Source organism: Gracilinanus agilis, chromosome 1 (genome assembly GCF_016433145.1).
Source record: "Gracilinanus agilis isolate LMUSP501 chromosome 1, AgileGrace, whole genome shotgun sequence".
NCBI classification, from domain to species: Eukaryota; Metazoa; Chordata; class Mammalia; order Didelphimorphia; family Didelphidae; genus Gracilinanus; species Gracilinanus agilis.
In genome coordinates this window covers 97,290,894-97,318,564 of record NC_058130.1, presented here as the reverse complement: position 1 = coordinate 97,318,564, position 27,671 = coordinate 97,290,894, and the positions used below count along the sequence as shown (strand labels likewise).

Sequence of the window (27,671 nt, the reverse complement as noted above, 5' to 3'; positions counted from 1 at the left end):
TATATATATATATATATATAAGTATATATATATATATATATATATATATGTGTGTGTGTGTGTGTGTGTGTGTGTGTGTGTGTGTGTGTATATTTCAAGACTCATTTCACACAAAAGAAACCCCCCTGAAACTTTGCAGATGCGCAGAAGTTACAAATTATGTCACATCAAAACACAAAATATTGGCTTCAGAATAGACCAAGGCCAAGGCTGAATTTGGACTAGGTTCTTATCAGAAAGCCAAGTTGGGGAGTATCTTGGCCTTAGCTATAATAGGCAGCAGCATTTCTTGCTGTGTTAACAGTGTTAACCCTTTAGATTCAGGTTTGATAGGAACTTAAAGCTTTTCAATAAGGTCACAATACTTTTCAACAAGAAATCACAAGGCTCACAAAAGGGGTCAAAAGAGGAGTCTCATATTTTTATCTATTCTCTTATTGGCTTCCCACACAAGTCCTCTTGTCTTGACTCAAAATTACATCAATCCCACTGGGATTGGTTGGTCTCTTTGACCTTGTGCTCGATTTGCACTATGCAGGTTGGCCTTGTGCTTCTTTGGCACTCTGCAGTGGCTCTTTTTAAATACTCTTCTGGAATCAGACAGAATCATTAAGCAAAGTTCCATAATTATTTAAACGAACAATGGCATTATTCTATAGTTTAAAGCCTTTTGGGTTTGCATTAATATTAGAACAAATGTATTTTAAACTTATATTACTGCAAATTTAAAAAAGATTAATATTGATAATGTGTTTAGGTACAAAAAATGAGAGAAAAAAGAAACTCAAAATTGTATTGCACATATAAGGGGGAAAAAATAAAAGAATGTTTTAAAAATCAAAAATATATAGCTTAGAATCAGTGAAAGGTTTCTCACCCAAAAAATGAGATCCAATTTCATTTTTAAACTTGGTTATGAACTACTGTGAATACAAATTATTTTTACAGAATAACAGATTTATAAAAATAATAATATAGTAGATAACATACATTCAAATAAAGTACCAAATTCCCAAAATTCACAATAGACCAGTTATTGACAATAGCAAGCAAACCCATTATTGTATAGGATTCACATGAGTTTATAGATAGCCACTTGCTGTGTGATGTTTAAAAAATCTATACTTGTCACAAATTCTACAGGTATAGCAAATCTTTCAACCTTGGCAATTGCTGATGAAAACCTATTTGGGTCTAAAACATCAAGAATTTTAGATCCTTCTGGTGGGAAAGTAAATTAAACTAAAAAGTTAAAATATGCATGCAGGAGCTCTTCATCAGGGATGAAGCTTCCATATATATATATATATATATATATACATGTGTATGAATATGAATATATATTTATATGAAAATCTATCATCCATCCAGAAGTCATTTCTAAAGACCCTTTATAAAATTACAATTTAAATTCTTAAGTCATTATATTCTCCACAGTTGTATAAGCAGCATGTGACCTCGATAGTTAAGATGACAAATCCAGGATGCATAAGACTTATGGGCTTTTTACAATGATATGTTGTTCAGTAAAATCATAGGAAAATGGTACAGATAAAGAATCATATAACAGAATTAATTAGATTAATACAGGTAAGCTTAAAAAACTTAAACCTTAAAGAAATCAGCAAATACAATAATATAAGCAAATGACCAGTTACAAGCAGTGAAGTCAAAAATCGTTTTTACCAATCCCAATAGGCTTGTTTACTATCTTGAAGGGAAAAGCTGAAAATAATTAGCAAGCAATAAACTTTCAGATCTCTTTTTAAGGTTATTTCCCCTCCTCCATATAAATCAACCATTCAGATTTCGTTTGTCAGAGCTCTGAATTTTGTCATAGTGAGGGCAAATTCTGCACAGAGCATAGTATGCTCGACCTTCATAAATGGGTATGGGTAAACCAAAAAGCTAAACGGGTGTGAGGAGATGAATTCCTCCCCTGAATCTTAATAGTCAAGCTCTCAACTGTAAGGTATCCAATCAACACATAAACCCTGGGTAAAAGAATTTAGCAGATCCAACTTCACTTTGTAACTTTACCAACTCAAACTATTGTTTCAGAGTTTCAAGCTTGCTTTGAAACAGCATTATTCTTGAAGAGGCTGAATGGGATTTTTTTTTATAGAGTAAACAAAAAGAAGCATTTTTCTAGAGGGAGAACAATAATGTATTTGCATATGGGAGAACTGGCTTCTCTTGATCAGGAGAAGGCCAAAAGACATAATCCCAAAAACTTCTACTTCAAATCCACTGATTTGGTCTCTCTGCCCTCAAAAGAAAAAGCAGAGAAGTCCCCTTCTTGTGGAAAAAAAAAATATCCCGAGTTGCAATTCTCTCTCAGCCAGGAGTAGGATCAGCTTAAGACTTCAGCTTAAAAAATGGTAGCGCAGGCTGGAAAAGCCACGTGGGCTGTGGGGAGGGATTGGGGTCTCACCCTTCCTTTGGAAAAAAGCAGTTCAGATTGGTAGGCTGCAGGCTGGGCAGAGAGCAATGAGGAATGCTGGCTGGAGCATATAGGTATGAAAAAGGCAGCAGCATCAAAAGCACGTGGCTGGCAGGCTGAGTGGCCAGCAACGAAAAGCCCATAGGAGCATAGAGTGAGAAAGGAAAACCCCAGCTCTCAGCTCTCCAGCAAACTTACTAACTATATTGAAAATCTATTTTTAAAAAATATTTGAGAATTCTATCCCATTGTGGTTAGCCATAATGTAAAGATTAAAATTAATATGCAAAATACTAAATATTATATTGTTTTATTAATAATAAACTAACAAAAGAGATTAACTAAAAAGTACTAACCAGCTCGGTCCCAGGAACCAAAAAGAGAAAGAGGGAGGAGTTACAGCCAACTATAAAACAATAACATAACCACGCAAACATGGAAGTGCAGGAGAGATTAAAGGAAATTTTGGGAAAACTAAGGACTTATGGGGAATGAAGTCCAAGGTTCAAAATCTCCACTTATACATCACCTTTAACAGAATCTTAAGAATATGCTCTGAGAAACCATCTAGTTCAATCATTCCCATATCTGATGAATGAATCTCTTCAAATAATATCTAGATGAGAGGTTATCATCCAATTTCTACTCAAAAAATTCTAGTAACAAATAACTCATTTCATGAAGCAATCAATTTCATTATTGAACAACTTTTGTTCCTCCTTAAAATAAGCTGAAATCTACTTCCATCCATTTGACTTAAAGGGAATAATTTATATTCAGAGAGTAATTTCTTAGGTTTTGTTAAAGACCCTGTCTTTATCCTCAACAAACTTCCATTCCAAAAGAGATGAAAAAAGAAATATTAATATATCAATGTGGGGAAAGCTCTTTGTTAGATAAAAAAAACAATCAACAATAAACAAATAAAACCCAGTATCCAAGCTGATTCAAGAACTGGAGTGGAGAGCCTTGTCTTATATGATGAATAATATACACTAGATTTCTTCCTACCTTATCACCCAGTTGAAAATCATGAGATCAGAATCTTGTGAGTATGATTCTGTGTTCTGTTGTCTTTACTCCAAATGAAAACATTCTCATAATTCTAATTCTCACCTGGGAGACAAGCTTAGGGACAATGCTGGGGTAGAGGAGGCTTCTAGATGGGTTAAGCTGGAAACCACAATGATAATAAAAGACAAGTACCTCTACATCTAACTCTTGAATCAACACAGAATTTTTCTTTCTATCTGGCAAAATGTTGGCCAGAATTCGGTATGCCCATGTTATTTTTATTTCTAAATACATATTTATAGAGGAGAAATAAGAAAGGGGAAAAAAAGGAGAAAAGTTAAGAATTAAGAAAGGGGAGGTGTGGCAGGGTTAATCTTATTCCTAAACTATGGAGTAGAGAGAGGTTTTGTTCCATTATCCAAAGCCAAAACCCAAGTCCTCACTTAATGCACTTTGCCCTGGGTGTGAATAGAAGGGCCACCTGTCATGGGGATAAGGATTAGGAAAGAGGGGATAATCCTGCCCTCTCCCCAAAGAAACAAACCAACAATTTACAAGACTTTAAAAACTTTAAGATTTGGGGGCAGGGGGCAGCTGGGTAGCTCAGTGGATTGAGAGTCAGGCCTAGAGATGGGAGGTCCTAGGTTCAAATCCGGCCTCAGACACTTCTCACCTGTGTGACCCTGGGCAAGTCACTTGACCCCCATTGCCCATCTTTACCACTCTTCCACCTAGGAGCCAATACACAGAAGTTAAGGGTTTAAAAAAATAAATTAAAAAAAAAAAAAAAAGATTTGGGGGCAGCTAGGTGGCTCAGTGGATTGAGAGCCAGGCCCAGAGAAGGGAGGTCCTGGGTTCTAATTTGGCCTCAGACACTCCTTACCTGTGTGATCCTGGGCAAGTCACTTAACCCCCATTGCCTAGGCCTTACCACTCTTCTGCCTTAGAACCAATACACAATATTGGTTCTAAGACAGAAGGTAAGGGTCTAAAAAAAACAACTTTAAGATTTTTTTCAAAGCTACCAGCTCCTTTGAAAATGAGTGAGATAAAGGTTAAAGAACAATCTTCCTTTTTTTTTTTTTTTTTTTATTATAGGCAAAGGTGGTAAAAGCTAATAATTTCTGCTCTGTCATAGCATATATGATGTCAGTGGGGCTCTACCAGGCCCAGGACATCCAGGATTTTCAGTCTCTATCCTTCCTTTTTCAGAGCTCTTCTCAAGAAGGAAACTCCTGGCAGTCCTGGAAGTGGAAAGGACCAGGAAAGTGTTTCCACCTCAAAGACTCAGCTGTTATCCTCCAAGGAAGCAGATGTCAAGGATGTGCCCTCACGTGATCGGGAAGCTTCCAGCAGTGAGCCAATTCAGTCCGAATCCCCAAAGGAAGAAACCCGTCCCACTAGGTGAACTCCTTTAAAATATATCTCCTTCCAGAAGCAAGAGATCTGGGCCAAAGCCAACAAGCATTTATTAAGTACCTACTATGTGCCAAACACTGTGCTAAGTATGGGAGATAGAAAAAGACAAAAAACACTCCCTGCTCTAAAGGAGCTCCTGATCTGATGGGAGAGACCACATGGTGGACATACCAGATCTAATAGTATAAATTGAAGGTAATATCAGAATGCAGAGACTAGGGAAGAGGGAGGGAAGAGGACTGAGAAATGCTTCCTGAAGAAAGGTGGACTTTGGCTAGATACTAAAAGAAGTCAGAGAAACTAAGAGGTGGAAGGAGGAGAGGGATATAGAACATTCCAGACCCAAGGAACTGAACAGTCGTGTTCTCTGACGGGGTCTTATGTGTAAAGATCAGCAGGTAAGTCAGTTTAGCTGGATGAGGGAATGTGTAGAAGGGAGGAAAAGGTAAGAAGACTGGAAAGGAAGGAAGGCATCAGGCTGAAAAGGGTTTTAAATGCCAAACAAAATTTGATCCTAGAAGTAAGAGAGAGGCTTTGGAGTTTATTAAGGTAGAGTACATGGTCAGACCTCCACTTTATAAAAGTCACTTTGGCAGCTAAGTAGAAGTGGATGGCATGAAGGAGACTTGAGGCAGCCAGACTAATTATAAAGCTATTATATTCATTGGCATGAGAAATGAGGTAAAGAGTTCCTTTCCTGAGGATAAAGGGAAGGGGGCATATTCAAGAAATGTTGTGAAGTTAGAAGTGCCAAGATTTTACAACACACGAGATATTTCAGAGGAGTGAGAGAGGACTTGAGAATACCAAAGTTGCAAGCCTGAGTGAGTGGACTTGGTGTCCTTGGCAGCAATAAAGAAGAAGAGTGAAGAGTTTGAGGGGGAAAAAAAATTCTATTTTGGACATATTGAGTTTGAGATACCTATGAGATATCCAGTTTAAGATGTCCAAAAATACTTCTGGCAATGCAAGATTGGAGCTTAGGAGATCAGGGCTGGCTACAAGGATCCAAGGATCATCTACATAGAGATGATGATAGTAGCTATGGAGATCACAAATGAGATAGTTCTGAGGAAAGAGAGAAGAGGGCACAAGACACAGCCTTGGGGGAAGGGGGACACCCATGGTTAATAGGCACAACCTGGGTGAAGATCCAGCAAAGTAGGCTAAGAAGGAATGGTCAGTTAGGTAGAAGAACCAGGAGAGAAAAGCATCAAAGATACCTAGCATATATCTACAAGCAGAGAGTTGTCAGCAATATCAAAGAGAAGTCAAAAAGGATGAGGATTTTTAAGAGCCATTAGACTTGACAATTAAAGAGATCATTGATTACTTTGGAGAGGGTAGTTTTATTTGAATGATAAGGCTGGAAGCAAAATTGCAAAGAAGCAAGTGAGAGGAAAAGAAACGGAGATGATGAGAACAGCTTTATCAAGGAATTTAGCCAAGAAGGAGAGGAGGGATGTAGGATGCCAACAATGGTGGCCTGAGCCAGTGAGGATTTTTAATAAGGATAGAGGGGAGACATGGGTCTATTTGTTGTAGCAAGTATAAGGAGCCAGTAGTCAGACAAGTGATTGAACAATGAGGGCAAAGAATGGGGATAATAGCAGTGGGCAGTCTACTAGAGAGAACAGAAAATGAGATCAAGGTTGAATGTAGAGGGGTTTGCCTTGGTATGGAGAAAGACCAGCTCTTCATTCAAGAGTGAATGAGAACATAATGGGAGGAGGGGGAATGCCTAAGATAAAAGAAGAGGAGAGGAAAAGAGGGAAGTCTAAGTAAATAGGTTCAATTTTTATCAGTAAAGTATGAGATAAGGTCCTCTGAGTTTGTAGGAAGAAGGAGGCATGAGAAGGAATGAAGTTTAGAATAACCACTATTGTGAGTGGGAAGGCAAATAAATTAGGAAAGTATAAAATAATTACCTTGCTTCACTAAGATTATCTAACATAAATTTGTTTTAGACCCAGTTGGTTTTGATTTTGTGGTTTCTTTTTAGTGTGTGTGTGTGTGTGTGTGTGTGTGTGTGTGTGTGTGTGTGTGTGTGTGTGTGTGATTTTTCTACAACTCTCTTCAACAGTATGTATGTGAATAAAAGCAAAGGTGAAGGATGGTGGAAGTAATCCAAATCCAAAGCTGGGGCTTATCTACATGTGATTGACAATAAGATGTGAGAGAAAGGGATCTGAGTGTAGAGGATGGTTTAACATTCAACTGATTCCTCAAGGCCTCAAGATAAGAAAGAGAGGAGAAAGTACTCAGTGCAGAGCCTGGAATAGAACTAAGAAGAAGAGGAATTAAAGGTCATGGTGAGGACAGAGAAGAGAGTTAGGAATTAAAAGGCACAGGGAACGATGGGATGATAAAATATTATAAATCTTTATCATAAAGGAATTTCAGGTTTCATGAACAAAGAAGTGGAATATTTTATCTTCCTGTTCTTAGCAAGGAGCCATGGGGCCATGACCACAGTTAATCCAGGAGTTAAAAATGTATCTACTGTATCAAGATCTTTTAATATTCTCTCCTTGGGTTCCCAGACCCAGCACACCGCCACCTAAACCATCAGCTTTTGAGGAATTTAAAAGTGAGCGTGGCAGTGAGATCAACCGGATCTTCAAGCAGAATAAAACCATACTGAATGACCGGAGGAAGAAAGCCAGTGAGGCTGCCCAACGGATCAATACTATCAAGCGAGAAATTGACAGCACCAAGGAGGCACTGAACGTACAGAAAACTTTCCGGGAAGAGCAAGGTACTAAAGGGAATGTTTCCCAAGAGCTCCAAAAAAAAAAAAAAAAAAAAAAAAAGGCCTGGGCCAGTGGGAATCAAGTATGAATAGTGAAGGCCTTTGCATCCCCTCAAAAGGAGACCTCACGGTTCTGAGGTTGCAGATCAAGGGAGACAGAGTGGGTGGGGGGAGGTGCTCTTGGCTCTTATTTCCAAGCAGCAAGCAAGGCTAACCCAAGAGGAGTCCAAGATTCTCAAAAGAAAAATTAAGGCTTACCATAGGAAAAATATGTTAGATCCTGTGCTGGTAGATTCTTTCCCCTGTTAATATTTTTACCCAGGTTCTCAGTTAGTTCTTAAATGCTTTGTAGCCTGTCGTCCCTCATCCTCTATTTCTCATCTTGTGATCTCTCTATGACTGATTCCACAATGGCAGTCAAGCCCCAGAAATGATGATGTTTCACAAGTGACCTTCAGAGTCTGCTTTATCCTATAAGAACCTGTGAAGCCGCAAGATCAGGGCTTTCTGTTAGTGGGGAATTAGCCCCTGTCTAGAGTCACCCAAACCCCACTGCTCCTCACCTCTTCTGTAAAGGGTAGTAAGAGAGCCTGTCTGGCAGTCTCCTGTCTTCTCTAGTCACAGGAGCAGGATTTAGTGACTGGGACCAGTGGTCCCTTCCTTTGTCTCAACGACCTCCATCTTCTCCTCACCTTGGGGCAGCTGTTTGGCAGCAAGTTTCTCAGACATTTTCCCCTTTCTTGGTGTTTTTTCATCAGTACAGCTTAGAAACTCTGATTATAGGGACCACTGGGATTACTTGATATTTGTTTGGTAAGATTTTCAGTTCATTCCAAAAAAGCTAAGCTCAAGACTAGATGAAAAGTTGCTGTCCTGTCTCTGCAATCTAGTTTGAGATAAGGCACTCCTAAGCCAATTAGTAAGCTCTGGTTGAGTACAAGAACTGTCCTACACACTTAGTACCTGAGGGGCAGCCATGATGTAATGACAAGGACACTGGATTTGGAGTCACAGTCCTGAATTCAAATCCAGGCTCAGTTACTACTTGTTCACCTGGATTTTCCATGGGTCCCATTTTCCCACTTTGTAAAATTAGGGGATCCTCCTCATGTCTATGATCCCTTTCAGGTCCTTAGGATCATGGAATAATCGACAGTAGGTCTTCCTGAGCAACAACCTAGGTCAAGGTTAATAAATATTTTTATATTAATATATATTAATAATATGTGTAGAGGGGCAGCTAGAGGGCTCAATGGATAGAAAGCCAAGCCTGGAGACAAGGGGACCTGGGTTCAAATTTGACCTCAGAAACAGCTCACTTGTGTGACTCAGCAAGTCACTTAACCCTGTTTGCCTCGCTCTTACTGCTCTTCTGCTTCAGAACTGATACTTAGTATTAATTCTAAGACAAAAGATAAGGGTTTATAATAATAATAATGTTTGCAGAATCACCTCAGCATTTTCAATTATACAATTAAATGGCATAATAGAAAAGGGGAAAAAAACAAGATAGATCAAGAGTTCTGCCAGTGAGAGGATATGAATCTAACTTCTCTCTATGTCCTCATCCTCCAATCTTCAACCTACAGGGGAATATGAAAATAAAGGGCTAATGATCATTGATGAAGAAGAATTCTTACTGATTCTAAAGCTGAAAGAATTGAAGAAGCAATACAGGGGAGAATACCAAGACCTCCGAGATCTCAAGGCAGAAATTCAGTACTGCCAACATCTAGTAGACCAGTGTCGCCAAAGACTGCTCTCAGGTAAGTGGCCTTCTGTTTGCAAGGCAGCCTCTCTGCACAAGCCTAAAAAAAATAATTGAGCCTGATGACAGCCAGACTTTAGGATGGGGGAGGGAGCAGGGAGGAGCCAATGTCAAGGTCTTAAAGTCAATATGTAGAACTGTTCCTATTCCTTTAGAATGTAGGAAAGAAGTTTTTCAGGTGTGAAGCCCTTCAGTCATTGGATACCGTAGTAGTGCAACTAGCCAGTAATGGGCAAAAGGATCAGCCATGCCCTTAGAAGGCTTAAAAAGCCAGACACTTTCTCAGGAGTCCATCAAGACAGCCAATTTGCTCTTAGGAATACTTCCAGCAGAAAAACCCGATTAAGGGACCTAAAGTTGATCCCAAATTCCGCATTGTGGGTAATTTGTATCCTTAAAAGGTCACATTCATACCACAGAGCATAGAATGTTTTTTTACTTTGAAAATGATTCTCCTAGCCAAGATTTGTGGAGTGGTCAAAGGTTGGAAGGTCAAGCCTATGCCCCTTCCCTGGACTTGGCTCTAGAGAAGTGGTTCCCAAACTTTTTTGGCCTACCACCCCCTTTCCAGAAAAAATATTACTTAGCCCCCTGGAAATTAATTTTTAAAAAATGTTAATAGTAATTAATAGGAAAGATAAATGCACCTGTGGCCATCACCACCTTCCTGGATCGCTGCAGCACCCACCAGGGGGTGGTGGCGCCCACTTTGGGAATCACTGCTCTAGAGGTATCAGACCTACTTTGCTTCGGATGTTTAGGCAAGTATCCATACTTGATCCACTACTCCTTTGGAAGTTGGGAAAACATTCTCCAAGTGTGAAGGTATGAAGAAGCTCTTCAGTCAGACCTAATGGAATAATAATGGGTTACCATCTGCTGGCTAAAGGATAGAGAGCTCTGAGGCCTTTAAAAAGCAGGATTCTCTCTGGGGAGTCATCAGCAGTGTAAAAGCCAGCTCTTAGGCACACTTCTAACAGAATTCTGCAAGATAGGGGAAGGAGGTTCTTGTACTTCCTCCCCGCCACCCATGGCATAGAATTTAGCTGTGAGCCAACCATGTTAGTGAAAGGAGTTGATCAGGAATTGCCAGAGTGGTTCAATAGAAAGAACCGGTCATTAGACCTTTCACTGGGCCTGTCTTTAGTTGCATTCATCTACTTGAGCCTCAATTTTCCCATTTGTAAAAGAGGGATAATACCCCTTGCACTGCCTCACTCAGAGAGTTGTTTTGAGGGAATCACTCTGTAAACCTTTAAGTGGGCCTCCCCTGAATTAATGTGTTTAAAGCATGTTTTTAATGCCTTATATAAATGTTATGATTGTTCTCATGATTTATTGTTATGGGGAGCAGATTGACAAACCTCCCTCTCTCATGTCACCATCTTCCTCCTTTCAGAGTTTGATATCTGGTACAACGAATCCTTCCTTGTCACTGAGGAGGCTCAAAGCCCTCCGAAGCAAAAGGGTAGCATGAGACTAGGCACGATTCCCCTGGGCAAACTCACATCACTGGTAAGGTAAATGGGGGTCAGCCTGTGAAGCTGGCATGGAGTGGGATCCCAGGCAGCCTCAAGGGTAGACCCCAGCCTTAATTCCCAGTCTCTCCCTGCAGAACCGAGCTCAGTCAGGGCAATGCCTAGCCAAAGACGAGACAGTGGCTTTCTACAGCATTCAGGCCCTGACTACTTTAGACGAATATGACAGAGGGAAAGACTGGTAGTAAAGGTCATTTTGGCTGACGTTTCACAGTTCTTCTAGCTCACTGTAGTTTCAAGTTTGGGACTGGTTCAGACTAGCTAGAAGATGGGAAGTCCCACACCAGTGGCGTTGGAGATAGTAGTAGTGATTGCTTTGCTGTCTTCACTGATGGATTTCTGTCCGTCCCAACCATTCAGGCTAATTCTATGCTGGAGACGGTGTTACCCTCCCCACCTCCCAGTTCACCCTCCACCCTCACTGCCATCTTGTGCAGAATGGGCCACCTTCAGAAAGGGTATAAGCTTCCTGCTTGACTATGTAGCTCAGTTATGGAGGGGAGATGAAGGTCCTTTTACCTGCTCCCCAACCCCCAGGCAAACTAGAGCAGGCCTTCTGCTCACTGCAACCTCTCTCACCTCATTTCTCCCAATTCATCAGATTCATTACTTCCTTTCTAGTGATACAACTCCTGGGCCAGCCTGGATTCCACCATCAGCCACTTCAATGGTGTTCTCACCAACATCCTTGACTCTTTAATTCATTCATTTAGCCAATATTGATTTTTAAAGTAACTCCTAAGAACTAGGGAATGAGAGTTAACAAGGAGGCACTTAAATTGTGATGTGAGGGAAATACAGGGGCTTTCAAATTAAGATCAGGACATGGCCTCCACAAAGAAAATTCTTTATGAAAGGAGAAATCATTCAATTAAACAGTTACTGAGGACTGAAACAGCCACAAGTCCCTGTGCTAGGCTTTGGGGGATGCAAGGCTTCCCTGCTCTTTCTACATCATACCTCAAATTTGAAATGATCTCTCTCCATTCACCCTTTCAGAGACTTGCTCAGGTGCTGTTTCCTCCAGGATGTCCTCTCGCCCCCATCACTACAAGGGCCCCTTGCCTCCTTGAATCCCTCAGGTCACATTGACTCCTCCCACAAATTTAATAATGTCCTACCTTGTGTTCTAGTTATTTTTTTTTCCTCTTCTCCCTATTAGATTCTAAGCTCTTTGAAGACAAGGCCATGTCCTTTTACACCATGTACCTCTAACAGCTACCACAATTCCTTTTAGTTGGTCCTTCATAAATATTTATGGATTGAATTGAATCGAAATGAAAATTTAGATACAGTCATTGCCCCCAGGGAACTAGATGGGAACAAAGACCCAAAGGGGATAGATAACGCAAGGCTATATGTATATGTGTCATGTGAAAGGTACAGATTAAAAGGACCATAGGAGACAGGAGCCTCCTGCACCTTCTGCCAGGTGAGACCCCAACTTGGGGCCACCTCTTCCATCTACTTTCCTGATCTTACCTGCCAGGAGAGCACTGCCAACCAGAGGAAGATATGGAAGCCTGCATATGACACCCATTCCATTTCAGGCTAACTTAAAATGGTTCCTCATTACTACTCAGCAGTCCTGTTGCTGATTCCCTAGCATTCCCCAAGCTTCTCCACTCTCAGACTCCAGATGCTACCCTTTCCCCTTCTCTCAGAGGATTATCTCACTTCATTCACCTACTTATTGGGGAAAAAACTGAAGACAGATGAATGAAATAATCTCTCCTTGTACCTCCAAGTATTTCTCCACCTGTCCTTTCTTCCTTCCCTTCCTCTCAAGGAAGTGGTATCCTTTCTCCTTTTCAAGGAAGTCTCCCTGTACTCTTGATCTCTTTCCTAGGACCCTGATCTTTGAATTACCCCCTCTTGTTTCAGTATCTTCATCCTTTCCATTTTCCTTTCCAACATGTAGTCTCTTACCTTCTATAACACTCTACTCTCCTAGATTCTGCTCCTACCTCCCTGGCTACAACTTCTTTCCTTTTTGAGAATACTCATTCCCCTACTGGCTCCTACTTGCAAGTGCTCCCCAAGATTCTGTCTTTGATTATTGCTTTTTTTTATATATTTTTGTTTTGTCTCCCTACCTAGATTGTAAACTCCTTATACCATCGCCTACAGTGCCTAGCACTTTGCCTTGCCTTTAAGAAGCAGCTGATACACATTTGTGGATTTATAACAGGTTCCCCCTCCAATCCCCCTTAAAGCTTTATGAGCCTCCTAACAAGGAATGCCTTCAACCTGTCAGAGGAATGAGGCCTTTGTTCCAAGTTGGTCCAGATTGGAGCCTTCGCCTAGCCTTCAGGGTCCTTCCCTTTGGTGTGGTAAAATCTAAATGGGATTTTGGCTTATGGTTCTTGTTCACATGACTGGGAGTTGCAGATTTCTTCCTCCTTAAGGTGCTCCAGAAGGGAAAGGAAAGAGAGCAACTGTAGATGCATGGGGCCAAAGCTTTGATGACAGGGCAAAGTTATCCCTGATCCACCAGACTACATGTGATCTAAATGTACATTTTACTCAACCTATGCCTGTAGCACACTAGATACTAGATACAAATTAGAATTAGAATCATTTGTGTCCATGTTTTATCCTATCCCTACCAGACTGTAAGCTCTTTAAGGGCAGAGAATACCACTATTTATAGTTATATTCTCCCTCACCAAGCCCCTGGCACAGTGCTTTGTACATAATAGACACTTGATAAATGCTTGTACAATAATAGATGAATGAATGAACTAATTAATTTCCATGGCCCGCAAGAGTCAAGGGACTCTCTCATAGTTCTGGGAAGCTGTTCAACCACTTAATAGACTAATGGGCTGTTCTCTTGGCCTTCTCCATAGGCTGAGGATGATGAAGATAAATTTGGCCAAACCCAACTTTCTAATCTAACTGACTGTCCTGATTCAGTCTCTTACTACAATGCCAAAATGAAATTGGACCAGAAGGTAAATTAAGAATAGGATATTGTTCCTACCACTTTCTTTCAAAGAGCTCAGGGCATTTCAATGATCTTTCTTTTCAGGTAATACTTGCTTTGATTTAATTATGATAAAAGGAAAAGTTCTTTAAGAAAGTATAATGTATCCTACTGTCCAGATATACAGCATACTACTGTAGCAGAACTGTATCACCTATATCACCTAAATAGTATAAGTCATCTAATAAATGCTAAGAATATAAGAAAACACTTGCATTTGGGGATGCCACATGCTAGATACTTTCCCTGTAGTGTGTTCTGGGTTCAAATGCAGGTAGCTGAGAGAGAGAGAGTTAGCCATGGATTAACCTTGCTGAGTTAACTACTCTTCTCCTAGGATGGCAGAGCCTAGAGAGGCATCTAGGTAGCAGAGTGGATAGAATGCTGGACCCCAAGTCAGAAGACATGAGTTCAAATCTTTTCACAAATACTTAACTAGCTATGGGACCCCTGGACAGTCACTTAATCTCAATCTCAGTCTCCTCAGTTTTAAAGTGGGGATCTTAATAGCACCTGCCTTCCAGGGTTGTTAGAATAAAATATGTGAAAGACTTTGAGAATCTTAAAATGCTAGCTGCTTTCATTGCTGTATTCCTCATGAGGAAACAGACTCAAAAATGGTTAAGTAATTTGCCCTGCTCATGAAGTTAATTGTCAGAGGCACAATCTGAAGAGAGTCCTTCTTGACTGTATTCCATCCCCTTTACTAATAGCATTATTCTTACTTTTACAACCCCTCCTTCCCACAAGGTTTTTTTTCCCTTTAAGACTTCTTGGGGGCAGGTGGGTAGCTCAGTGGATTGAGAGCCAGGCCTAGAGATGGGAGGTCCTAGATTCAAATCTGGCCTCAGATACTTCCCAGCTGTGTGAGCCTGGGCAAGTCATTTGACCCCCATTGCCCACTCTTCCACTCTTCTGCCTTGGAGCCAATACACAGTATTGATTCTAAGATGGAAGGTAAGGGTTTTAACTTAAAAAAAAAAAAAAAGACTTAAAGGGGTCATGCCTCCAAATATTCAATATAGATTTTAAGATTAACAATCCTTTTTAGTCACAAGTGGTTTCCACAGTGTTAAAGAATGAAAAAGACAAAAATACAATGTTCTCAAAATACAGTTGATCTGAATTCTCATACAAGTGTAAAATGTCAGCAAGTACTATCAAAGGTAACACCCAGGGCCAGGTCTTTGTCAGCTGTCTTTCTGACCAGGGATATTTCTTTTTTCCTCCTTTTTTCAGCAAAACTACTCTAAAACAATGGCTAGCTTCCAGGTTAAGAAGTCTGCACCCACCGTCCTGAAGGAGAAATCTCCCAGCGACTACAACCTTCCATAGCTGGAAGGGCAGGATTTGTAGCCCATCGGTCTTCGCAGCTGGCAGAGGATGGATCATTGTTGAATTGTTACCCTGCCAAGTCTAGCCCACGGAGGAAAATGTTTACACTGTTTTAGGTTAAACTTTTTTGTTATAATACTTTTTCTATTTTCTATGCAGGGACAAAAATAAAAAATGTTTGGGGTTTCAGTCATCTTCAACATGCTTTGTTTCTTCTCATATCAATCATGTAAGAGCTTTGTTTGGAGTGAGTAGACAGAATAAAAAGTGATAATAACACACAGAGCCTAAAAGCCAGTCTTATCCTTGGTGCTAAAGACTTCTTGCCAGTCAGTCTTACTGACTAGTCTCCTTATAGCTAAGAAATGCACACTTGACATTCCACATTCTTGGATTTCTGGGCCTCTCCAGAAGGAGAACTGTGACCTCTCTGCTCCACTGCCAGATTTTGGAGATAACCCAACTTTGTTAAACTAATCCCAGTAGAAGGCTCACCTGTACTGGCCCTGACAAACCCTGCCCCAACTTAGTGTTGGTTTCAGACTCTTTTACTTAATGTCAACTAGATAACATCCCACTATTTGGAAACAGGAGAACTGTATTAGCAATAGGCCCAGGAACACAATGGCCTTCTCTTGTGAACTAATTACATGTGAAGCAAGAGGGCCAACTCCAGCAACTTGGCATACTTACTCTGGAGAAGCGAACACTTTTTTGTTCATTGGTTTCCTGCCTTAAGCTTCTCCCTGCTATTTCATTTTTTCAGCTGGACCAGTTGCTTACTTTCAGATGTACTTTAATTTTCTTGTGGAAATACTGATAGGTTCATTCCACTCCCACCACCCCCACCCCATGGAATTACATTAGAATAGGTCTAATACGCTGAAACAAAGCCTGAATAAAAAGATCATTTTTAATCTGGTGATATATTGATCAGTTAGCCTTTTATCTAGGTTGCTGAGTGTTGGTGTATCTTTTTAGGAGTATTTCTGAACTATTAAAAGCAGAGGCTGCTTTTTCCAAGATGAGTAGGAATCGGGAGATTTCTCTGAGATCTGGGGAATAATTTAACCTGTGATTAGGTCCTCTGGCTTTTAATAGTTCAGTCCATTCAATGAGGTTTTGCACAGTGCTTATCTGAGAATTGTCACCATTCTCCTGCACTTCGATACTCAGCCTCCACTGTGTAGAAGGTATCAAAAGCCTGCTCAAAATCGCTCCCCTCACAGCCATATTGCCTATACCAGTGAGTATATGCATTGGCTGAGTACATTTTTTGTGCTTTCTCCAGAGTATGTTTCAGCAGATCTATGATGCTGCTGTGGTTGGCACAGACAGTGAGTGAGTGCCTCTGACCAGCGGGGTCCTTCATATCATAGGAGGCTGCAAGATAAGAAATAAGTTTTGGGGTTACACAAGGTTAGATTGTGTTAACAGACACATATTGCCCAGATAAGAGGAAATATGCATTCCACTTTACTCTGCCCCAGGCAATCCAAGCCCAGAGTACAAGGTTCAGTTTTGGGTGCCACATTTAAAGATGTTCTGTTACAAAGTTTAACCTATCCAGAAAAAGGGAATCGGGATGGTGAAGAGACAGAAAATTGACATACAATAGGTAAGTAAGTAGGTAAAAAAACTAGGACATTTAGCCTAGAGAAGACAAAATTAAGGGCAAACATCATAGACTCCTTCAAAGTGGGATGTGAAACAGAATTATTCCTTGTAGCTTCAGAAACAACTAGGGCAATGGGCAGAAGTTACTGAGTCAAATTTTGCCTCAACATGAAGTTGGAATAAAGACAAAAGAAATGGAGAATGAGATACAAGTAGTATCCTCTAACATTAAGAGCTGTCCTATGTGGGAACAGATTGCTTTGGGAGACAAAAAAATCAAGTTTCCAAATAAGCTATCAAGCTATTAAAGGTCTTTAGGTCTCTCATTGTTAAGATCTTCTGATTTTACTTACCTCCTTTTACTACTCCCATGGATGGTTCCCACTAAAGCTTTTAAAAATATTTTGATAATTATTTCAAAATAATTGACTTACTTTGTAATTGCATGTATTTTATCTAATGCATTTAAAAGCATTATCTTGAGCAATGGTCCTTAAACTTCACCAAATTGCCAAAAGAGTCCATGACACCACAAAGGTTAATAACTACTATAACATTATCCTTAAGATTCAGTGTAAATTGTCAAAACTCTCAGAGTTCTCCCTCTTGTTTTCACATATACCTTTGCCTTTCTCCAGCTATGAAATAAGGACAAGATTATTATTTGTATATTTCATACTCATAATTCTGAGAATTGCTGTGAAATCTCTGAGTCTGCTTCACCAAAGCACCACACAGTTGGGATTTGTACCAACTGGTTTTAAGAATGGCTGACTTACTAATCATCCTTTTCCAGTAGGTCATATCTGGAGTATCAAAGTCTGCTCTTGGTTTAGTCCTCCAGAAGTCCTCTCTGGAAAGGTGTAGGCTATATACTCAGCCAGTCAGCTGTATAAGATTCTTGGGTAGAAATTCACTTTTGATTCATACTGACCTTTTAGAGCATGAAAACCCTCCTTTTCCCAAGAATTCTCACCTAGCCAAAAGCACAGATTTTATATTAGATTCATCCCAACCAAATTAAGAGATGTTATCTTTGTCCCCATTAAATTTTACCTCATTAGATTCAGTCCATTCTTTTAGCTTGCTGAGACCAATTGACTGTCAAAATGTAACTATGCTTCTCTACCTTGCAACATTTGGAAATATGATAAGCACATTATAGAAGTCATTGATTAAAAAGTAATATTGAACAGCACCAGCTGCCTGGGACACTACATTAAGAGGCCTTGCTCTAGTTTATTAAAAACAAACTCGGACACTGTGACTTATAGGTGTCTAATAGCAGACACACTGGAATTTTCACTGAAGAAATGGAGGAAGTGTTGAAATCCCTTCATCTCAACTGGATTTTGACTTGTTAAATCAAAAAGAACCTATGAAAAAAGTGCCAAGCAGGAAGTTATCTAGTTTCCATGACAAGATCAGGACTTGGCACAAATACCAGTAAAATAAAAACAAAGGTAAATACAGGTTAAATCCCATTACAGACCATCCAAATTCTCCTTTTATAATGGTTATGAGGTCATCTGTTACCAAAGAGTAGCAGAAAGAAAAATTTCAGGAGGACAGATTCAACAAAATGGTAGTCCTGACCATATTTCACATTTAGGGAAAATGTAGGAAGGGAGAATGTAAAGGGTGATAAACAGTGTTTGGTTGGGGGGGGGGAGGTTTGAGGGGTTGAGGGTACTCCTATGATCTATATGGGACCTGTAATCTCATCAACACCACTATCCTGTGGAACACATGAGCTATCCACTCTTAAGAGTACCTCACTCTTACCATACAACTATCTTGCTCTTTTTGGATCATTTCTATTTGTCTTCAGCAGATTTCCTACATAATTCCCACCTTGAATATTCTTTTCTAGGGGTTCACACTCAAATAGAACATAAAGGATAATCCCATAGCTAAGAGAAACTGACTGAATCAGGAGATATCAGTTCTAGTCCCTGATCTGCCACTCACTATAGTGTTGAACAAATAATCTAATCTTGCTTTGTTCTCTTCATTTGTCAAATGGGGATAATAGTTTTTTTGGATCATCTACCTGATAGAATTGCTGGAAAAACCAAGAGATAATGGATGTAACCCTAAAGCTCTATATAATTTTCTATTACATAGAAGCATTTTGCTGCAATGAGATTTGAAGTCACAGCATTTGCCCTATTTGGGTGCTTTGTTGTCACATGGAGGTAATTCTTAAGCCCTCAAAGGCTATGCTGGCAAGTCCTACAAAACTGAAGAGAGCTCAAGTATAAGTTTATGATGGGATGTCTCTGTGCTCTGGGGACCAGTCTGGATCTCATTCATTTTTCCAGCCTTATTTCATGCCACTCTCCTTCAGGAATACTACATTTCAACCAAACAAAATGTCCCTTCCATCATCTACCTCCATACATTTGCATATGCAATCTTTCAAGCCTTGAATTTACCATCTCCTTATCTCTACCTCCCAGAATGGTTATCTTCCTTCAAGGCTCTGCTTAGATTCTCCTTCTTTTTATAGGATCTTGCCTGACTCCTCCTCCTTTTTCCTCATACTCGGTTTACTTTTTTTGCCTCCCCTCCTCCTTAGAGTAGAATGTGACCTCCTTGAGGGCAGAGAATAGAAAAGGGGAAAGAACTTGGAGTCAGGAAGACCTGGGGTCAAATTCCATCTTAGATCCGTGCTAGCTGTTTGGCCTTGGATAAATCACTTAACCTTTGTGAAGACAGAATTAACTCTCCCTTTGTCTATTTTTAGTTAATCAAATCAAGAATTTAAAGTACCCTACTTAATAGCTAGCTAACCATTAGGTAAGAGAGCTCACAAGTCACTTACTAGTTCACACCCCCAAAGGCCACAAGCACTGCTCTCCCTTAGGCAATGCTAGGCAAATTGAAAGACTGCAATTGGTTCCTGTAAAGATGGGGAGAGACAGGAAGTGACACGGAAAAAGAGGTATAAAAGAAGGGACCAACATGGTCTGGTCTCTTTCCTTCCTTGGTTTTTGGGGAGACTGGTTCCTTGAGACTCTTTCCTTCCTTGGCTTTTGGAGAGACTCTTCCCTTGGATTCCACATTGGCAAGTAGAGCTGAAGAGACACACTTTTCCTTGGAGTCATTCTGCACTGGTGGAACTCTGACTGAAGGCACCACTGGGACTTCCAGGACTACCAGGAAATCCATGTGGAGATCAGGACTTGGGGAAGCCCTTACTGGGGACTGAGCCAGACTTCACTAGAATAGCACTTAGGGCTGGTAGGCTAGACCAGGCTTTGTCTCCTTTCTATATTTCCCACTTTCACTATCTCTACCTTGTTGTAAATAAAAGCTGCTAACAGTCATTTTGACTTAGGGGCTAATATTTTATAAATAGCAACCACTTTTATAGCGCTCATATTGAGTAAAACCTAAATTTAATTGTTACACCTTTCTATACCTCATTTCTGCATCTGTAAAATGAAGGTTCCCTCTAAGTTGGAATCTCTGATCCTCTGACTCTTTCCTATTTGTTTTTTAATCCTGAAATTCTCATTATGCCTTGCATACATTTGCCATATTGAATTAATTGCCCATCCTTTGAGGGAAGCTCATAATCAAAAGGCTCCAAGTAGTGTTTTTTTTCTGCCAGCTATGGTAAAGTGATTCTAGTCTGTTAGTGAAAGGAACACCCCCACTGATGAAACCACAGATTCTTGAACTATTTCATATAGATGAAAAGTAGGTTGTGGCTACCAATCACTTTACAAATGACCTTCAGATACTCCAAGAGCTCTAGAGTTTTGAAGCCACATTAATCTGAAGAAATGTTGAATAATAACATGAGTAGAGTGCTTTGTCAACTTTAAAGCACTAAATAAAAACCTAATTGCATTTATTTGAAAGCCATAGCGATAAGGGAGCCATTGCTATTGTCTCAGTGGAATAGTGGAAAATCCAAGAACTGACCTCAGAGACTGGGAGATTCTGGCTTCAGAATCTATCTCTACGATATACCAGCTGTCTGATCTTGGGAAAAGCACTCAAGAATCTCAGTGGCTCAGGTAGCCCTCTAAAAAAGTTGGCACAGAACAAGTGGCCAGCTCCATGTGTAGTAAGAGTTTCCTTACTGGGTCTTGCTTATACACTGATGAAATCACAAGTCCATCCAGGTCAAAAATCATATGCAGTACCTAGACAATCTGGAGCAAGAGTGATATAATACAAACTCTTCATAATCAGAGATTATTTCCCTGCCATTACTACCCTAACCTGAGGATGCCATGGACCCTGGGGTATTGGGTATTTTGGTAATAAGCTTCTAGTTGATGCAATATCTACATTGACTGACTCTGAACTCTTCCATCTGGGGTCCTATATTAACATCAGGTTTTGGAATTGTAAGCGTAATAATGTTCCATCCAAAAATCTACCCCTTCTATCCTAAGAAATTAGCAGGGCCCTGGAAATACCTGGGAATACTAGCCTACTAATCTTGAAAGTAAAGATCATATCTTACTGAAGGCCCAAGAATGTCTAGCACTGGATTTTTCACATAGTAAGTGCCTAAAGAATGATTATGGAATGAATGAAGTCTTCAGGTTGTTAGTGATGGAACAGTTTCAGCTTACCTGTCCAAAGAGAGAGGGGGAAAGGGTTCCAGGATACACAGCCATAGGCCCGTTGCAGCCTCTTCATTGCAGAACTCTGGGGTCGGATCAAAGAGCAGTGGTTACTTCGGGCCACCAACAGCAAAGAAGTACTATAAAACTGGAAACAGGATGAATTAAGGACCAAAGGATGTACAGAGCTCAGGGAAATTACACTGGTCTTTCTGGGTGAGAAGGGAGAAAGGCAGAGAACCACAACAGCCTTCTGTGTGTCTGTCTAAATCCTCCCCATACTTCCAGGCACCACTTAAGCCTTACCTTCTCTGAGAAGTTGCCCTGGACAACCCTGTCCCACAGTAATCTCTCCTTCTGCAGATCTCCTTCATCTTATCGCTCAGCCCTCCTTTGGCATTCAGCACAAGCTGCCTTTTAGGTTATCCTTTCTTGTCTATTCCTTGTTGGACTGTAAGTTTCTTGGGGTCAGGGATCAACCCCCAACGAAACCAGGTCCATTCCCTAATTCCTTACCTTCACTCCAGATATCATGGTCTATTTTAGGATCTTCCTCTAAACTTAGTTCTTGCTCTCCCTTTATGAAAGAAACCTAATCCAGTCCCTGCACTGTCGTGTTTCAATGACCACTGACTTCAATAGGCATTTATTTATTAAGCACTGGGCACTGTGCTAGGAGTTTGGGTTACAAAGAGAGGCAGAAGTGGTCTCTGCCCTTAAGAGTTCAGATTCTACTTGGGGAGACGACCTAGATATAGAGTATAGGCATATACACAATTCATACAAAGCAGAGACAAGGTAACCTGGGGTGGGAGAGAGTGAGGCAAAACTCAAGCAGCTATATAAACTAGGAAAGGCCTCATAAAGAATGGGGTGCATGAGTAGAATCTTGAAGGAAATTGGGGATTCTAAGAAGTAGAGATAAAGTATGGGTAAGGCAAGAGCACAGAGGCAGGAGGTGGACATGGAGTGGTCAGTATGGCTAGACCATGTTGAGTGTAGAAGTGAATAATAGATTGGGTCAGACTGAGCAATGCATTAAATGACAAACAGGAGTTTTTATTTGATCCTGGATGTATTAGGGAGCCATTGGAGTTAACTGAATGGGGGCAAGGGGAATAGAAGGGACTTTAAATTATCCCTCGCCCCATAGTGCCTCCATTTTACAGGTAAGGAAATGGCCCAGAAACAGGGCTTGCACAGGGTGATGAGAATAGAGCTGGGATAGGAACTAGACTCCAAGGTATAAGTCACGTGTTACCTCAACCATAAGACTACCCATGGCCAACCTAGCCCATAGAGCTCTATCCCTTCTCTCAACTCCTGCCACACTCATCTCTACCACTCCATTGTCATTTAGCTTAAATTGCCATATAATAGCTCTCTTATACTCAATCAAGTAAGCTTCTTGAAGGCAAAGGCTTTTTTTTTTTTTTTTTTTTTTTTTTTTTTATCCTGCCACAGGGAGGTGGCACTGTGTAGTAACTAGGTCGATTTTGGAAAGTTTAATCCTCAGCTATGTCATTTTTAGCTGTGGGATCTTGGACAAATTAATTCACATTTAATGTGCCTGGGTCTCAGTTTCTATCATCTGTAAAAAAAGAGGAGAGGAAGGGCAGCTAAGTGGCTTAGTGGATGAGAGCCAGGCCTAGAAATAGGAGGTCCTGGGTTCAAATTTAGCCTCAGGTACTTCCTAGCTGAGTGACCCAGGGTAAGTCACTTATTCCCAGTTGTCTAGCCTTTGTGGCTCTTCCTCAGAATCCATACTTAGTATTAATTCATTGATAAAGGGGAAAGGTTTTTTTTTGTTTGTTTTTTGTTTCCAAAAAAGGAAGAAATAAAGAAAGGAAAAGAAAAGAAAAAATAGAGGAAGGGAAAATATTTGCATGAACTACGTCACTGGATTAATGTGGAGATCAGAAGAGAATGGATGTATGGTATTTGATAACTATAAAGTAATGTATAAATGTGACTTGGGGGAGCTAGGTGGCACAGTGGAAGAGTACTGGGCCTCATCTTTCTGAGTTCAAATCTGATCTCAGATAGTTACTAGCTATGTGATTATGGGCAAGTCATTTAACCCTATTTGCCTCAGTCTTCTCCTCTGCAAAATGAGCTGGAAAAGGAAATGGCATACCACTTCAGCATCTTTGCCAAGAAAACCCCAAATTGGGTCATGACAAGTTGGACACAAATGAAGAACAAATAAATATGAGCTAGCCAAGTAGGCATCCATGATTTGGTTCCGGCTGATGGAAGGAGTGACAATGTCTGCTTGGTTCCTGTCTGACAGGTACATCGTTTCCTAGGAGGAAGCAAAAGCAAGTTCAAGCTCTCTCCATTACACTCTTAGCCTTAATGTGGCTTCATCAGCACTTGACAGCAAGAAGGATACAGGGTCCCCAGTACTTGACTCAGGAGCCAAGAAGTGAGTCAGTGATGAAACCATGCTGTCCCAAAACACCTGACCTCTGTTGAAAAAGAAAACACAAATTGTGGTCACAGCCATATCCAGTAACTAAAACTTTAAAACCTGGCATGTATAGGCACCATGTAAAATAATAGCCATCAATGTTGTTGTTGTTACAGCTCATTTGATTGGCAGTAGAAAAGCCACAGATTCTATTTGGTATTTTTCTAAACAGTTTAACCACAATGGTGACTTCTCTTTACTTATTCCCTCCTTTCCCAGAGACACAAAATACTGACTTCATTATCACCTGGAAACCCAACTCAAGCAGGGTTCCAGGGAAGGTTCAATGGACTAAGTTCTGTGTGAGACAAGATTCAATTCAGTTAGATATTGATTAAGTGCCAGGTGCCAGGCAGTGGGCTTCCCATGATATCATGCAGATACAAGTGATCTCCGCTTCCTCACAACTTATGGCATTAGAAGTAGTTGCTGAGTTTTTGTTCATTCCAGAAGGAGACGTGGACCAACCTATAGGTTACCAGTGTAGTAGGCAAAACGAATCCCCGTGCCTTTAAGATCTTTAGTTTCTCAGAGCTGTGCTAACTGGGATGCCCCAAAATATATGGTGCCTTTGGCTTTTAGCCAGCTTTTTAGACTGTTGGGCCAACCCTGCAAGTGAGGTAAATGGGCCTCAAGCCCTGGTAGTTTATCTTCCTCATTTGATCATCCAGTGAAGACTCCCATGGTTGCATGAACCCCTTGTTTGAGAGGCAGTGTGTTCAAGCAAGAATGGATGCTGGACTTGGCTTTAGAAGATGTGGTTTCAAATCCCAATTTTATCAGGTAGGCTACTCCCCTTCCCTGAGCCTCAGTTTCCTCATTTTTATAGTGGAAGAATAATGCTTATACATTATCCACAATGGGTTGTTTTTAGGAAAACTTGAAGTCATAAAGAACTAGAAATTAATAATTTTAGAATTTTGTCCTTTTTTCATTGTCTTTTATTATTTTAGGGGCTTGTTATTTTAAAAATTATTACTTTTACCATCTGTTTGTTACTTTTACCATCTGTTTTAAAATATGGACTCCTGTAGCATAGGGGCATATTGATTTCATGCATTTATTATAAAGTACTCAGGAGGGGACAGCTGGGTGGCTCAGTGGATTGAGAGCCAGGCCTAAAGATGGGAGGTCCTGGGTTCAAATCTGGCCTCAGACACTTCCCAGCTGTGTGACCCTGGGCAAATCACTTAACCCCCATTGCTTACCCTTACCACCCTTCTGCCTTGGAGCCAATACACAGTGTTGACTCCAAGACAAAAGATAAGGGTTTAAAAAAAAAAAGTACTCAGGAAAGTTAGGTGGCATAGTGGATGGGAGTTCAAGGCTGACCTCAGACATGTATTAGCTGGGTGGCCCAGGGCAAGTTACTTAACTTTGTCTCAGTTTCCTCATCTATGAAATAAGCTGGAGAAGGAAATGACAAACCACTCTAGCATCTCTGCCAAGAAAACCCCAAATGGGATCACAAAGAGTTGGACACAGATAAAATATCAAGTAAGGATGGAGAGAAATAAAGACTTAGATCTAAACTATATATAGATACAAGTTGTTACTTTTATCACTCCTATTTTTGTTATGATTAAGTCCAGCTAAAAATACCAGGGACAAGTTCAGTCTCTATTGCAATAGCCTTGTAACCAGTTTCTCTGCTTCCCAACTTCCCCCTTTCTAATCCATCTTCCATGGAGCCACTAAATTAATATTTCTTAACCACCTCATATGGCATTCCCTTTCTTAAAAAAAAATTTAGAAGGTCCCTTATTGCCTCTGAGATAAAATATAAAGTCATTGTCTCGCATTTAAAGCCCTTCACAATCTTTCCAATCCTATTTCATATTATTTCCCTTCAGGCACTTTCCCTTCAGTCAAATTAGCCTACTGATTATTCCCTACTGTAAAAAGGAATTCTTTAATTTCTTTAATTTAACGGGGGACCTGGAGGTTCTCTTGCCATAGTGCTGTGTAGGGATTAACCAGCTCACAGTGACAGGAAGTAGGAACCGGAGAGCCAGCGTCAGTTGCAGGCTGGCAGGAAATCTGTCTCATAGGCAAAGATCTGCTGTCAGTTGGTTCCTGACAGTTTGGGCTGCTATAGAAAACTGACTGAAGGAGTGAGTGAGTGGTGGCTGTCTATTATTTTAGGGAATTAGGTAATTGGGTTAGATAGGCCTGGTGTTTGCCAGGCAAGAAGAAACTGTCCTCAGAAGACAGTTAGAGGTAGTTATTGGGAATTTTACGTATATTTATAGGGTATAAGATTAATAATCTCTTTCCTCTTTTCTATCTTTCCCTCCTTTACTATATTCTTTTTTTAAAAACATTTATTAATATTCATTTTTAACATGGTTACATGTTTCATGCTCCTCCTTTCCCCTTCGCCCCCCCCGCACTCCCCCCACCCATGGCCGATGCACATTTCCACTAGTTTTGTCATGTGTCCTTGATCAAGACCCATTTCCAAATTGTTGGTGGTTGCATTGGTGTGGTAGTTTCGAGTCCACACCCTCAATCATGTCCACCCCGACCCATGCGTTCAAGCAGTTGTTTTTCTTATATGTTTCCTCTCCTGCAGTCCTTCCTCTGAATGTGGGCAGCATCTTTACCATAAATCCCTCAGAATTGTCCTGGGTCATTGTATTGCTGCTGGTACAGAGGTCCATTACATTCGATTTTACCACAGAATGTCAGTCTCTGTGTATAGAGTTCTTCTGGCTCTGCTCCTTTCACTCTGCATCTGTTCCTGGAACTCCTCCAGTTTATTATTCCTTTTAGCACAATAGTATTCCATCACCCGCATATACCACAGTTTGTTCAGCCATTCCCCAATTGAAGGGCATTCCCTCCTTTTCCAATTTGTTGCCACCACAAAAAGCGTAGCTATAAATATTTTCATACAAGTCTGTTTATCTATGATCTCTTTGGGGTACAAACCCAGCAATGGTATGGCTGGATCAAAGGGCAGGCATTCTTTTATAGCCCTTTGAGCATGATTCCAAATTGCCAGCCAGAATGGCTGGATCAGTTCACAGCTCCACCAGCAATGCATTAATGTCCCAATTTTGCCACATCCCCTCCAGCATTCATTACTCTCCCCTTCTTTCATTTTAGCCAATCTGCTAGGTGTGAGGTGATACCTCAGACTTGTTTTGATTTGCATTTCTCTAATTATTAGAGATTTGGAACACTTTCTCATGTGCTTATTGATACTTTTGATTTCTTTACCTGAAAATTGCCTATTCATGTCTCTTGCCCATTTATCAATTGGGGAATGGCTTGATTTTTTATACAATTGCTTTAACTCCTTGTATATTTGAGTAATTAGACCCCCGTCCGAGTTTTTTGTTATAAAGATTTTTTCCCAATTTGTTGTTTCCCTTCTGATTTTGACTACATTGTTTTTGTTTGTACAAAAACTTTTTAGTTTAATATAATCAAAACGATTTAATTTACATTTTGTAATTTTCTCTAACTCTTGCTTGGTTTTAAAGTCTTTCCTTTCCTAGAGATCTGACAAGTATACTATTCTGTGTTCACTTAACTTATTTATAGTTTCCCTCTTTATATTCAAGTCATTCACCCATTCTGAATTTATCTTGGTGTAGGGTGTGAGATGTTGATCTAGACCTAATCTCTTCCATATTGTTTTCCAAATTTCCCAGCAGTTTTTGTCAAATAGTGGATTCATGTCCCAAAAGTTGGGCTCTTTGGGTTTATCATACACTGTCTTGCTG

The 27,671-nt window shown here is 40.3% G+C and overlaps 2 protein-coding genes across 2 annotated transcripts in view; one reads left to right on the top strand and one right to left on the bottom strand.

The window, feature by feature from the left end:
* The window catches only part of KIF9 (kinesin family member 9), a 74,543-nt gene extending 59,043 nt beyond the window's left edge, over positions 1 to 15,500 (top strand). Inside the window, exons 15-20 of the mRNA XM_044656993.1 lie at positions 4,670 to 4,861; positions 7,420 to 7,634; positions 9,218 to 9,394; positions 10,796 to 10,911; positions 13,787 to 13,891; positions 15,163 to 15,500. Coding sequence (XP_044512928.1) covers positions 4,670 to 4,861; positions 7,420 to 7,634; positions 9,218 to 9,394; positions 10,796 to 10,911; positions 13,787 to 13,891; positions 15,163 to 15,258 — 901 coding nt within the window. The 3' untranslated portion in view covers positions 15,259 to 15,500. The remainder of the gene's footprint in view (positions 1 to 4,669; positions 4,862 to 7,419; positions 7,635 to 9,217; positions 9,395 to 10,795; positions 10,912 to 13,786; positions 13,892 to 15,162) is intronic.
* A 905-nt stretch (positions 15,501 to 16,405) lies between these two features.
* The window catches only part of LOC123247965 (tubulin delta chain-like), a 45,242-nt gene continuing 33,976 nt past the window's right edge, over positions 16,406 to 27,671 (bottom strand). The window contains exons 8-10 of the mRNA XM_044677088.1: positions 23,860 to 23,935; positions 21,474 to 21,612; positions 16,406 to 16,641 (exon numbers count right to left, since the gene is read on the bottom strand). Of these exons, the coding sequence (XP_044533023.1) occupies positions 16,406 to 16,641; positions 21,474 to 21,612; positions 23,860 to 23,935 (451 nt within the window). The remainder of the gene's footprint in view (positions 16,642 to 21,473; positions 21,613 to 23,859; positions 23,936 to 27,671) is intronic.